The sequence below is a fragment of the Mastigoproctus giganteus genome, chromosome 8 (assembly GCF_048544385.1).
Source record: "Mastigoproctus giganteus isolate SK-2022 chromosome 8, ASM4854438v1, whole genome shotgun sequence".
In the NCBI taxonomy this organism is placed as follows: domain Eukaryota; kingdom Metazoa; phylum Arthropoda; class Arachnida; order Uropygi; family Thelyphonidae; genus Mastigoproctus; species Mastigoproctus giganteus.
In genome coordinates this window covers 219,267,638-219,280,974 of record NC_143582.1, presented here as the reverse complement: position 1 = coordinate 219,280,974, position 13,337 = coordinate 219,267,638, and the positions used below count along the sequence as shown (strand labels likewise).

The 13,337-nt window shown below is 35.8% G+C and overlaps 1 protein-coding gene across 1 annotated transcript in view; it reads left to right on the top strand.

The window, feature by feature from the left end:
* The window catches only part of LOC150082305 (apoptosis-resistant E3 ubiquitin protein ligase 1), a 254,272-nt gene that overhangs the window by 138,513 nt on the left and 102,422 nt on the right, over positions 1–13,337 (top strand). Inside the window, exon 6 of the mRNA XM_090379226.1 lies at positions 5,221–5,458. Coding sequence (XP_090235352.1) covers positions 5,221–5,458 — 238 coding nt within the window. The remainder of the gene's footprint in view (positions 1–5,220; positions 5,459–13,337) is intronic.

Here is a 13,337-nt window from a genome sequence, read left to right as displayed (position 1 = left end):
CACACACTAGCAGGGCTTTTGTGGATTTATTGGATGATTGTTTTCTACATCAGCATGTTCGGGAGGCAACTAGAGGGAGTAATACTCTTGATTTGAATATCAGCAGTGATTCTTCATGCATTAAGAATCTGCAGATAAATGAACCACTAGGTGGCAGTGATCACAGTGTGCTGAAGTGGGATTTACTCAAAGAGGTAACTACCATTAGGGATAAAGGGAAGGGTTATTGCTTCCGTAAAGGCGACTACGATGGACTGAGACAGTATTTAAATTCTATACAGTGGAACCAACTGATGATGTTACCAACAGCAAATTCAAAATGGGAAGCATTCAAAGAACTTATCTTGGAAGCTAATGGGCTTTACATACCAACTAAGAAATATCGTTCAAGGTTTAGGCCAAAATGGATGTCAGATGAACTAATGAGGCATATGGCAGTGAAGAAAAATGCATGGGATACATACAAATTAACACATGACACAGAAGCCTATGATAGATACAAGTTGATATGCAACCAAGTTACAAAGGAGGTTAGGCAGGCGAAGGCAGATTACAAGAAATCCTTGGCAAGGGATGCAAAGAAAAACAGCAAAGAGTTCTTTACTTATGTAAACTCTAGAAGGAAGTGGATGAATCAGATTGGTCCACTTGATATTGATGGGTCAAGTGTTGATGATCCTGCTCAGGTAGCTAACAAACTAAATGAATATTTTGCATCGACATTCACACATGAGGAGTTATTCAGCGAGGGGAATGCCAGAGGTGTATTCAACTCTAGCAGTAAGCTACAGAATCTTGAAATAACTGGGAGTAAAGTGGAGGAGAAACTGTTGAAGATAAACACAAGAAAGGCACCCGGGGTGGATGGGATCTATCCAGTTATATTAAAGGAGGCAGCAAAGGAAATAAGCAAACCCTTAGCCATAATTATGAGAGCTTCCTTGGACACAGGGGAGGTACCCATAGACTGGAAATGTGCAAATGTGACCCCAATTCACAAAGGAGGATCAAAGGCTGACACAAGTAATTATAGACCTGTGAGCTTAACTCCTGTTCCAGGAAAATTAATGGAGGCACTGGTTAAAGAAGCACTGCAGGATCATTTAGACAAGACTTCAGTTATAGCTAAGACACAGCATGGTTTTGTTAAGGGGAAGTCTTGCCTGACCAACTTGATCGGATACTATGATGCAGTCACAAAAGAACTGGATGCAGGAAATAACTTTGATATTATATACTTGGATCTTAGAAAGGCTTTTGATACTGTTGCACATGGAAGACTGCTACACAAATTGGAGCAGTGTGACATTGGAGGAAAATTGCTGCTATGGATAAATGGGTGGTTGAGGGGGAGAAGACAGAGAGTGGTAATCAATGGACACTGCTCATCTTGGACTGATGTTATTAGTGGAGTCCCTCAGGGCTCAGTGTTGGGTCCATTATTGTTTTCTGTATTTATAAATGATATTGATGATGGTATATCGGTCTTAATGTCCAAGTTTGCAGACGATACAAAGGTTGGCAGGGTTCTCAAGGACACTACTGACACTATGCTACTGCAACAGGATCTGGAAAGGTTGAGCAGATGGGCTGAGAGGTGGCAAATGAAGTTTAACATTGACAAATGTAAAGTACTACACATGGGAAACAGCAACCCCAGAGCAACGTATCAACTCTGTGGTACTACACTGACAGTGGTAGAGAATGAAAGGGACTTGGGGGTGGTTGTGCAGGCAGATATGAAGTTCTCTGAGCAGTGCAGATGGGCTACAAGAGTAGCTCATGGAGTATTGTCAATGATATACAGGAATTTTTCCAGCAGGGATAAGGAGGTGATTATTCCATTGTATAAGGCGATGGTCAGGCCACACCTAGAGTACTGTATACAGGTCTGGAGGCCTCATTTCAAGAAGGATGTAGAGCTGCTGGAACGAGTACAGAGAAGGGCAACAAGATTAGTGAATGGAACAAAGGGGTGCTCTTACGAAGAAAGGCTTAAGTTTTGCAAATTACAGTGTCTGGAGACTAGGCACCAGCGAGGTGATCTGATAGAGGTGTATTAAGCCTTGAATGGTTTAAGCATGCTCAATGCTGATGGGATTCTTCCTCTAGCTCAGAAAAATCACCTGAGAGGGCATAAATTCAAATTGAGGAAAGACAGATGTAGGATAGACGTGCGGAAATTTGCCTTTAGCCAGCGGGTGGTTGGTTGGTGGAACAGACTTCCATCCCTTGTGGTGGAGGTTGATAGCCTAAATAAATTTAAGGCTCAGCTGGACAGGTATTTTGAACGAACAGAGGGGTGAAGTGGAAGTGGGTTTTTTTTTTTTTTTTTTGGCTGATGCTGCATAAGCTTGCTTTCTTGCATCAAATGCCTCTACTAATGCTAATGCTAATACCCGAGCCACAACTTATATCTTGTAATGTCTTTAAACTGTCCTACACTCTTTATTTTTATTTCTCCGAAATTATTAGGGCAATCCGAGGATGTAGGAGAAACTATTTCTTATCTATACCACTATTTTTCGCCTTTGTGGAGTTCAGGTTCTATTATTCCTACTCCTTTAGTTTTTCTTCTTCTTACTATCTGCATGTTTATCTATGCATTAATTTAATTATTTATTTTTACTGTATCCATCACATAGGGGACACCACATTATTTTGACGACTATTACATTATGTCCTAGAAACGGTCAATATGTAGTATGTATTATATATTTAATCTTATTTTAATCATTAAATTACGTTCTCTGTCGGGTCAACGATAATTAATATATGCTTACATTTATATTTTACTTATATTTCTTACCTTTGATTCTAATATTTCTAAATTTTCTTAACTTTTATTATCATCTTTCGATTTATTTATATTCGATTTACATTCGGCCTATACTGGTTTATATTTGGTTTAGATTTAAATTACTTAGCATATATTGATCATCACAGAAACAGAGAACCTCTTGTCGTTTTTTGCCTTCATTCTGGGCGGTTGGCCCCAGTTGAAGTCATCTAGATTGTCGGTAAAAAGCGATAATTTTTTTTGCATTTTCTTAGGTCCCTGATGGTATTATTTTTGGATTGATTTGCTTATTCTAATGGTTCTTTATATTATCCTTAATATTATATATATATATATTCACGGAGCAATATGGCCTTAGTTGCTAATGCTCCTAAAAACCAAATAACAACAACAACACAGTGGGCTGTGCATCTTATGTGGCAGTAGCAGTAGTGCTGTGACCCTATATGCCATTAGTAGGCAAAATAAAATTTGCCGTCCTAAATGTTGAGTACTGATAAGTGTTAACCAATCATAAGGCAATGTCAAAAAAATTTTGGTGCCTTCCTGAACTGTAGCCTGTAGGCAACAACTACTCACTTGCAGTTGCCCTAGGCAATGTAAAGACCAGAACCTATAAGCTCCTTATTTATGGCTAGGTGTGCCAACCATTGGACCACAGATTGCACAATAACTGACCTCCAAGGCATTATGTGGCCCACTTAGACCACAAATATTAGTCAAGTTGATTACAAAATCCAGCAAGCCTCTCGGTAAAGTAAAGTGGCTACTTTGTATGCGTGTTGTGAAAGTGCGTAATCATTGTAGTACTAACTTTAACATTATAGAATGCATTCTCGGATATCTTTGAAAACAGTCTACTTCAAATACATTTATTATCAATTAAAACTTCATTCATTATAAGGGTCTTTATTACCAAATTTTAAGGATATGAGTAAATATTAATTTACTCATTAAAAGGCAGACTCAGAGCTCCATCAAGGAAAGTCTATATCAAAAATGTTATCTATCAAGAAATTTTATAAAGTACAGGCAGTTCTCACTTTACGAGTTTTGAACAGTTTTGTGATATTTTTCTAAAGCACATTTCTGGAAGTCACAACCATAAAACGATAAAAACAATTTTCACTTTTCAGTTTATTGGGCTTTTCTGTTAGCGCAAGCAATTATAAACGGGTAGTAAACTCAATGTTATTGCATTTGTGAAAATACCGATAGCTGGAATTGTGTGGGTTTTTTACGTTATTATGGTGAAATGTGTTTGCCCTTTACTGAAATCTTCAATCATATAAAAAACATAAATACATTTTCAGAATCTTCTCTTCATTTCTTTTTTTTTTTTTTTTTTTAAGCTTCATAAACTTGTTACTCCGTGCAAATCGCGTTAGTTACAATTTGTGCGTTCCGTTAAAAAATGCTTATGCATGCTATTGAAATTTATAAAGAAAAGCGAAGATTATCTTGGAAATAAATGCCTATTGAAACATTTTTGAAGAAGACGACTCCTTGGGGAACTAACCATTGAGTGCCAGCCAATAATGAGTGATCAACGAGTGTTCGTTTAGTCGATGATGATGAAGAATAAACATTCTTTAACATTTATAAGTATAAATAATTTCTCTATTATTATAATTTGCTTGATTTTACAGGCTATGTTTTCATTTCTTTGGATAAATCAATCATGGTTTAAACATAAACTAATTAACTAATTAATGTCATTGTTGATAACGTAACACCTATTTTTAACATTGTCTATGGGAAATAAATTCCCACTTTACGAGCGTGCACTAGGAACGATTTAACTCAAAGTCGAGAACTACCTGTAATGCTTTCTAATAAAAGATATTGTTAATAACCAAACTAAATTAAAATTCAAGGCATTGTACATACAGTTATTGCTAATTCTTATTTTGAAATAACTTTGTTTTCCTTTATTGATTAAAAATAATTACTCATCTTTAGTTTGATAAAATATTTTTGAAAATTTGACTTTATTGAAAGATACTTAATGTGTTCTGGTAAATGTTAGTATTATTGTTAGAAAGATTAGTATTCTCTTCAAAAAAATCCATATGCAAGGTAGTATTCTAAATAAATTTTACCCTACGGTGTGGCAGGTTAGATCAACACATTTTTTTTTCAATGCATTACAATTACAGTTTAAAATTTAAGTCCAAAAAATAGTGGAGAAATTTTTGCTTTTGTTGGTATTTATTCATATTTTGCAGTTGCATTTAATGCAGCTGTTTTTACCCTTATACAAGCATGTTTTAATAACATTTTTCAATAAAATTTGATTGGAAAAGTGTGCCAAAAAATAAAAAAATATATTAATTCACGAAGGGTGGGGGGAAGAGGCAAAAACTTGGAAACTTTTTTTTTCTTTTATTCTTATACTCATTTTGTACTTTCTCTTAAAGTTCTTTCAGCGCAATGGACAAGCTTATCCAATTTGCAACGAGGATGGTTTATTAGTCGAAATCACCCAAGGGAGCCATAAAGTAGCCTGTAGTATCGTACTAGGTGGCACTAACCCAGGCGATGCTAATAAAGCTCATGTCCACTTTAGCGTTCGCCGTGCAGGAGAATATCGCATATCTGTACTTATTGGAATGGTCCATATCAGGGGTAGTCCTTTCATTAAGCACTTTAATCCAGGTAATAATTATGTCATAATAGAAACCAGTAATATGCATATATTTTTAGTTGGAGGGCAACTTATTTTTCCTAAATTCAGAATAATTATTTAGAATAAATCTTTTAAATAATAATTATTACTGTATGTGTATTACATTGTATTTTTATTCCATTTATTGGAGAAAATATACTGGCAAAGATTGGTTGGTTGGATAGCTGCATGAGTTATTTTCTTCATAGTGTAGTAGGTCATGTGGTCTTTATAATATCTATATGTATGTGTTTATAGGCAGATTCATATTTTGTTGGGATTGAAAAACCTAAAATAACTTATCAGCTAGCAATCCTGCTCCTTAAGGTTGTAGATAGCCATTCTCAGGTGGAGATTGACTATCTACCTTGATTGTCAGCTTCAAATATTGCAGCGCAATTCAATAGGATACCATGGTCTTTCTTGGCATCCTGTTTCACTGCCCCGAGAATTCATATCTGCCTGTATTGTAACTCCAAGATCCCTTTCTTCTACTGTTTTTAATTCAATCCCACCTAGTTTATAAGTCATTTTGGGATTGCTATACTCTAAATGTAGTATCTTGCATTTTGCTGCATTAAAACATAGCTGCCACTTTTCTGACCATTCTTGAAGCCTGCTTAAGTCATTCTGAAGTGCACAGCTTGGTGCTGATCATTAATGACTCTCCCAATCTTTACATTGTTTGCAAGTTTGGCATAATATCCTCTATCCTTTCATTGATGTCATTTATAAAAATCAGAAACAAGAGTGGTCCAAGAACTGATCTTTAGGGATGCCTCTTCTGGTGTTACACCAATCTGAAGTCATACCAGTCAAAAAATAAATTTTTTTTGAGCAATTTTATCTGTATTATGGGTAAGAAATATGTAATACAGTAAAATTATGTATACAAAATAAATAAATACTAACAACATTATTTTATAGCTCTATAAGAATGTTTCCTCATGTTGATCTGTTGGAATGGGTGCAGAGGAGAGTAACAAGATTAATCAGGAAACACACAAAGCTACCTGTAGTAAGAAGGACTTCACTTTTGCAAATTGTGACATCCGGTGCAGAAATCTGATTGAAGTGTTTAAGGCTTTAAATGGTTCAAGTACATTAAATAATTAAATATGGATGACATCCTGATTTTTACTTGGATGATACACATAACATAAATTTAAATTGAACACAGCTATAGGATAGATGTGCAAAAATTTGCTTTTAACCAGGGAGTGAGTGATTGTTAGAAAAATGCCTTCTGGTGCTGTGGAGGTGGGTTGTTTCAATAAATTTAAGAAATGATTAGACAAATTATTATAGCAGAGCATAAGCTTGCATTATTTGCCATTAATAATACTGAACAGTTGTAGTTGTTGATCTGCACACTTTACCACTAGGAACTGGATTCCTATTTGAGACTGTTCAGTAAAAAGGTTTCAAAAATCCAGGAAGGGTTTTGTCTCAGTGTTGCTAGATTTATAAGGTTCTGTTGTTTAATACTATGTATTGATAGCAGTGCTATAAAAGCTCAGTTGGAAGAATGCCACTTTTTTTTTTTTACAAGAAAAATCATTTTAAAAAAGCACTGATTTTGAATCCATAAATTACAATTACAAATTTTGTCATTCTAATTATGAGGGCTGTTTAATAAAGAATGATCATCATTTTTCATGAATGAAACTCTCTATGACAACAGAACATATTGTTGACAATATGCTCTGTTGTCCTGCTAGATGATAGTGTGAAGAGTGCATGTTTGTATGTTTGGAAAAATACGAGGGTTGTTCAGTAAAGAATGATCATAATTTTTCATGAAAAACTGTACTGCTTGCTGTTTCTAGCTGAGCTGCAGAATTTAAGACCAAACCAAGCTGCATCACATAGTAAATGCGCAGTTGATTCGTGTGCACAGTGTGACCTTGGCAGTTGAGTTTATACCTGTTCAGTTTTGCTTATGTAACAATGGACATGACAAGCGAAGAACAGTATGCTCTTCTCAAATTTTGTTTCCATCTCAAGAAAACATTGGTGGATGCTTATGAAATATTGAAAAAGGCTCATGGTGAATCCATGCTTCCTTACAGCACAGCTTGCACATGGTTTAGAATGTTGAAAGATGGACATGTTTCAATCACAAAAATCATTGGTCCTGGAGCTCCAACCACAGAAACCATAAACACTGCTTCTGTAATCATGAGAGAATATGGTCGTATAACAGTAAGGCAACTAGAAGAGATGTTAAGAATATCAGTAGGAAGCATCCATGGTATCCTCCTTGAACATTTGCATATGATGCATGTTTGTGCACACTGGGTTCCAAAACTACTCACACATGGGTAACAGCAAGTTTGCATGGAGGTTTTTCATGAGCTGTAATGGACGGTTACTCAAGATGGTGAGGTTTTTCACAAAGTGATAATGGCAGATGATACATGGTTTTGTCATTTCAACCCAGAGAGTAAGCAACAAAGCTCTGTTTAGAAGTCTGCCCTACAGCGCTGACCTTTGCACATTGCGGTTTTTCTTTGTTTTTTTTTTTTTTTTGTTTGTTTTTTTCAAAGTTGTGTGGAAAACATTTCCAGTCATCAAAGTTGTAAAGACATCAGAGATGATTCTTCAAAAAATGGCTTCCACCATGTTTTTGAAAAATTGCAGAAACATTGGAGTAAATGCATTTCATCAAATGGGGACTACTTTGAAAACAACCATCAAAATATGGATGACTAAAATTAACATGTGTTAAAAAAAAAAAAAAAAAAATCATTCTTTATTGAACATTTCTCATGTATAAGAAATCTTTAAAATTGTTTGAATATTTTCATTTCTTTGTTTCTTTATGATTTTGAATAAGTTCATCATGATGAAGGTGGCAGTTTTTTCCGTTGCATACACAGTTTTTCCAGAAATTAAAAGAAATCAAATTTGTTTATAAATATTGTGTGTTATCGCAATATTTATTCACAATATTTATTTTCAAAGATTTATGAAAATTACGGAAAAAGATTACATCCTTTGCCGAGGAAGTTCGTAAATCATATTACAAGGGAACAATCAATGTTGTCATGTCAAAGCCTCATCTGAAATTTTACTCATTTATTGATCATAATACTACATTGCTCAAATTTGAATTTCTGTGTAGCATGTTAAGCTGCATTTGTAATGGGTACCATAGAGAAACCTGAAGTGGGGGGCTTTCATGTGTATCTGATCTTTTCACCCTATATAATGCATTCTGATTTTACAATTTAAAACTTATTTTTAAACATACACAAACTCTAATGCTTTTCATCCTTTTTTTTTTTTTTTTTTTTTTTTCATTCATGATTGTATAGCTCTCTCTCTCTCTCTCTCTCTCTCTCTCTCTCCTCAAATGAAACAGATCTTTTTGAACTTGGCAGATAGTCTGACTGGGCCTCTTAACTCATTGACTGATTTGTATACTCTTTCTTGTGTGATTGCTGATGTGTCTGTAGTTCCATCGTATTCACTTTCCAAAATGTCAGTGGTGTTCAAAAAGCAGTCAACACTGTCACCATGAGTGACAGTATTGATTGCTTTGTGAATGTCAGTAAGTTGCACATGTAATGATTATCTGATTAATGATTTTTTGTTATGGCTTTTATCTTGTGGTCTTAAACATTTGTCCTGCAAGCTGCAGGTTGTTTTCAGGATACTACATCTCAATAGTGTCAAAGTATATACTTTGATTACAGAGGCATAAAAACATGACTCATCTGAAGGGAGGTGCCAGTGATGGCTGACAACTCCTTTTAGGTGAGTTGTGTTTTTAAGTACAGATTTCTGTGATTACCTATTTATTGCTTCCCTTTTTCACTCTACTTGAGATGTGTGAATCTTCACCTCATTTATTCTTGGGTCTCTCCCTCCACAGTAGCTATTATGATTTCAGCTTCACAGTGCACCATGAAAGAAGTTAAAATTTGGTTATTTATGTACATCTTTTTTCAGATACTTGCAGTTGGTATTGGCAGCTAAAATTTTGCATAGAAATATTACTTTATATTATTTTTAAATGAGTAAAATTTCAGTTTTTTTTTTTTTTTTTTTACGTGTTAACTTTTCTCTTTTTACAGCTATAAATGTCATTTGAGTGCAGTTGTTACAGAGGGATGTAAACTAGGACACTGTCAGAAATGAACATTTGAACTTTTTTTTTTTATTATCATTGATTATCTTGAATCAAATAATAGATCTAGTTACCCATCATGGCAGAGTTCTGCACTCCAGTATCTTCTGTACTATTTGATGAAATTTTCAGCCACTTTAGTTTTTTTTTTTTTTTTATCTAGAAATATATGTGCTGCATGCCTAAATACATGCCAGGTATTTAGGCATGCAGTCATTTTCAACATTCTTTTCAACAGCAGTCATTTTGCCTTTGATCTCTTTAAGTACTACTAGTATCTGCTTAACTTAATGGTCCAATAAATATGTCATATGTCATTTTTTTTTTCTTTATGCAATTTTAGGAATGTTAAGCATGTATGCTAAAAAAGCAACATTTTTGTATCCTAAGCTCTGATAAATTTCTTTTTCTAGTCATATTTATATATTAATGTGAAGAAATGTTAGCAGGACCTTGTTCATTTAAACCAGATCATTGTAGTTAACAATGATATATATTTTATTCAAGTCTGACAGGCCATTCTTTTTTAATATATTACCAACTTATTACTCTGCTAGAAATTTTTCCCAGGTTTCTTTGTGTAGTTGACAAAGAAAACGTGTTATGCTGTGTGTATTGCAGTGCAGTTACGCTAAGTATCTTTAGTGTAACCACATTGCAATCTAGGAAAGAGCTTCAGCATCTCAAAGAGCCTACAGCCTTCCAATTTTTAGCTTTTGTAGTTGATCTCAAATAACTGTCTCACAGTTAGTCCTTCCTTCATATAAACTGAGTGAGATACTAGAATTGATGGAAATTTATTCCTATTGTGAAGGAGAACAACTTTCAGACTTCAAATTGAGCTGACAGTGAACAGTTACAAGTGCTGGATTGTGATCATTGTTGATTTCTTCAAGAAGACTATTCCTGTCTGAAATAAAATCATTAACTACTTAGAAAGATGCAAAAGTGAAATGCAACTGTGTTGTCTACAGAACAGGTTAAATAGACATGGCATATGGGTTCAGGACAGAGCTTGTATCTTCGCAGGTAGCCATACCTATTGCTGTACCTTAAACCAAACAAAAGTATTATATTTTGTATGCATTTGAAGGTATTTGTATAATATATTTAGAAATAATAAAAAGCCAAAATATTCGATTCCTTACGAATATTGTGAATGTATAGCAAAACCAATACCAAAATTGCAAAATGAATGTTAATTTCTCTTTTCTGTATAGGAGAGACAAATGCCAATCTGCAGTCTGTGGGGGATATTCTCTGAATTCGGTGTTTGCTTATCACTTTTGCTGCTCCTTTAAGTAAAAAGAAATTTTTTCATTTTGTTACCTCCCCACGATATTTATGACTTGCCACCCATTTGGAAAGATTAGAGTCGAGTCAATAATGGAAAGAGCTTGTCCATATCAAGCAGGACAGACTTACCCTATCTCAAGATATCGTGTTTATTATATAACAAATTTAATTTGATACTTGCAAAGAATAACAAAAGGTATAAGATATTGCTTAAATTTTTGTTGAGAAAAGTTTGTGTACAAAATGGCAAAGAGGATTTTTTTTTTTTTTTTTTGAGTGACTGGTATTGTGTGAGCTTTGCTTCCTTGTATTATATCTCCCCTAAGTCATGTTGCAAACCTGATGATTTGGAGAAGAAAATAATAGAAGTTTAATTTTTATCTACTTATTAGAAATAGTAACAAGTTTCAGTTTCTCCATTTTCTTTCCTATGTTTTGTTAGTTGTTTGACGTTTTCTACTTATTTGGAATAGTCTTTGAGGTTGTCACAGACATTCTCTCAGATATGCCAGAAAAGCTGTACTTGCTACCTGGGAGTCTAAAACGCTGATGGAACTGATATTCGGGTGACACTCAAGTCAAGTGGACCCAATTTCGGCGAAGTCCGTATGGCCTGTGACAGCCAAATCCTCTGCTTGCACCTTCACGATGGTGGGACTGTTAGTAATCCTGGGTATAACCTCCATGCACAAGTACATGGTGGGTGACCACCCAGGTGTGAACCAACGTAAGCAGGGGTCGAGGTGTGGCGCCCACACCACATGGAGGAACGCCACCCCTCTGTGTTACCAGGCAGTACTAGGTGGTAGATGACTCTCATCAACCGGTGAAATACCACCACTTTGCTTATTGGAGGCTTGAAGTGGTGGAACCCATGTTTAGTCTCTAGAGCTAAGTTCCGGTCAAGCCTCCTCTATCTCTTCCATCATGCAGTATGATTGATGACTTTTGAGGTTATGATGAACGTCGTGGCGAGATCCAATATTCCTTACATTTCGAGGGTACAGCTCTGAAAGGTGTTCGCAGGCCGGCCGCTAGTTAGTACACCGGACCGAACCTATTGGTAACTCTCTAGGAGGCTTCCGGATCAGCTAGTGTATAATCGTGCTACCTCTACTCTGCCAGATAGTGACTGGAGGGAGTCCGAGTAGTGTGTATGCGGGGAGCATTGCCGAGGCCACGTTATGTCAAGGATCTGGGTATATTCTTACCACGTGTACGCCATATCCAAAAATTTCATTACTTCATACAGCATGTCCCACCCACCTTTTCTTACTATTGAATACACCATGAATTGTCAAACTAATAGAGCAAGCTTATCTGCGAAAAGATCTAAACCTCCCAAGCACTTCCAAATTCATTTCACAAATATATGTGGTCTCAATTCTAATCTCAACGATGTCCATTTCCACTTGCAGTCTGCCAAACCCCATGTACTTTTTCTGACAGAATCTCAGTTATCGGTTGATTCAACTACTGCTCATCTCAGATGCCCAAATTATTCCCTGTATGATTCCTTTCGCCTCAGAGGTGGTACTTGTGCATATGTCCATTCTGATATTCCCTGTCAGAGACTTGGCAATTTGGAATCTCCTCTCTTTGATCTTCTCTGGCTTAAAATCTCTCTACCTCATTGTGTCAAATTCATCTGTTGTCTCTACCATTCTCCCAGCTCCACTAATCACTTGGAGCTCTTTGACTTCCTCTCTTTGCAACTTGACTTTCTCCAGTCCAACTTTCCTAACAGTGAGGTAATTTTCCTTGGTGATTTTAATGTTCACAACTCCAGCTGGCTTCCATTTTCTAGTCACACCGACCCAGCAGGTCGAGTTGCTGAGGCTTTTGCAATTACTAATGACCTTGCACAGATTGTTCATTTACCTACAAGAATACCGGACAATCCTAATCATACAGCCAATACACTTGATCGTTTTCTCACAAACAACCCTTCTAAGTACACGGTTGAAGTGAGAGGTCCTTTAGGCACTTCAGATCACAACTTGGTGATTGTCTCTTCTCCAATAGAACCTTTATCTCATGGCTATTCCCAACCTCGTGTTGTTTGGCATTACAAGAATACAAAATGGGATGACCTGCGAGACTTCTTTTCTTCTTTTCCTTGGTCGGATTACTGTTTCAAAACTTCTGATGTCAACGTTTGCTCAGATCGTGTCAGTGAAATTATTCTTGCAGGAATGGAATCCTTTATCCCACACTCCACTTTAAAATCTCGTCCTTTATGTAAACCTTGGTTTTCCAATAAATGTGCGAAGGCTGTTCAAGAGAAGAATGTTGCATATCGTAATTGGCTTGTTTCTAATTCTTCAGTTTCATTTTCTCCTACACCAAAGCTCGCAACAATTGTAAAGCAGTTATTAATCAGTCCAAACTAGAGTTTGAACAGGCTAAGAGTAGAAAACTTGCTTCTTTCCCTAATG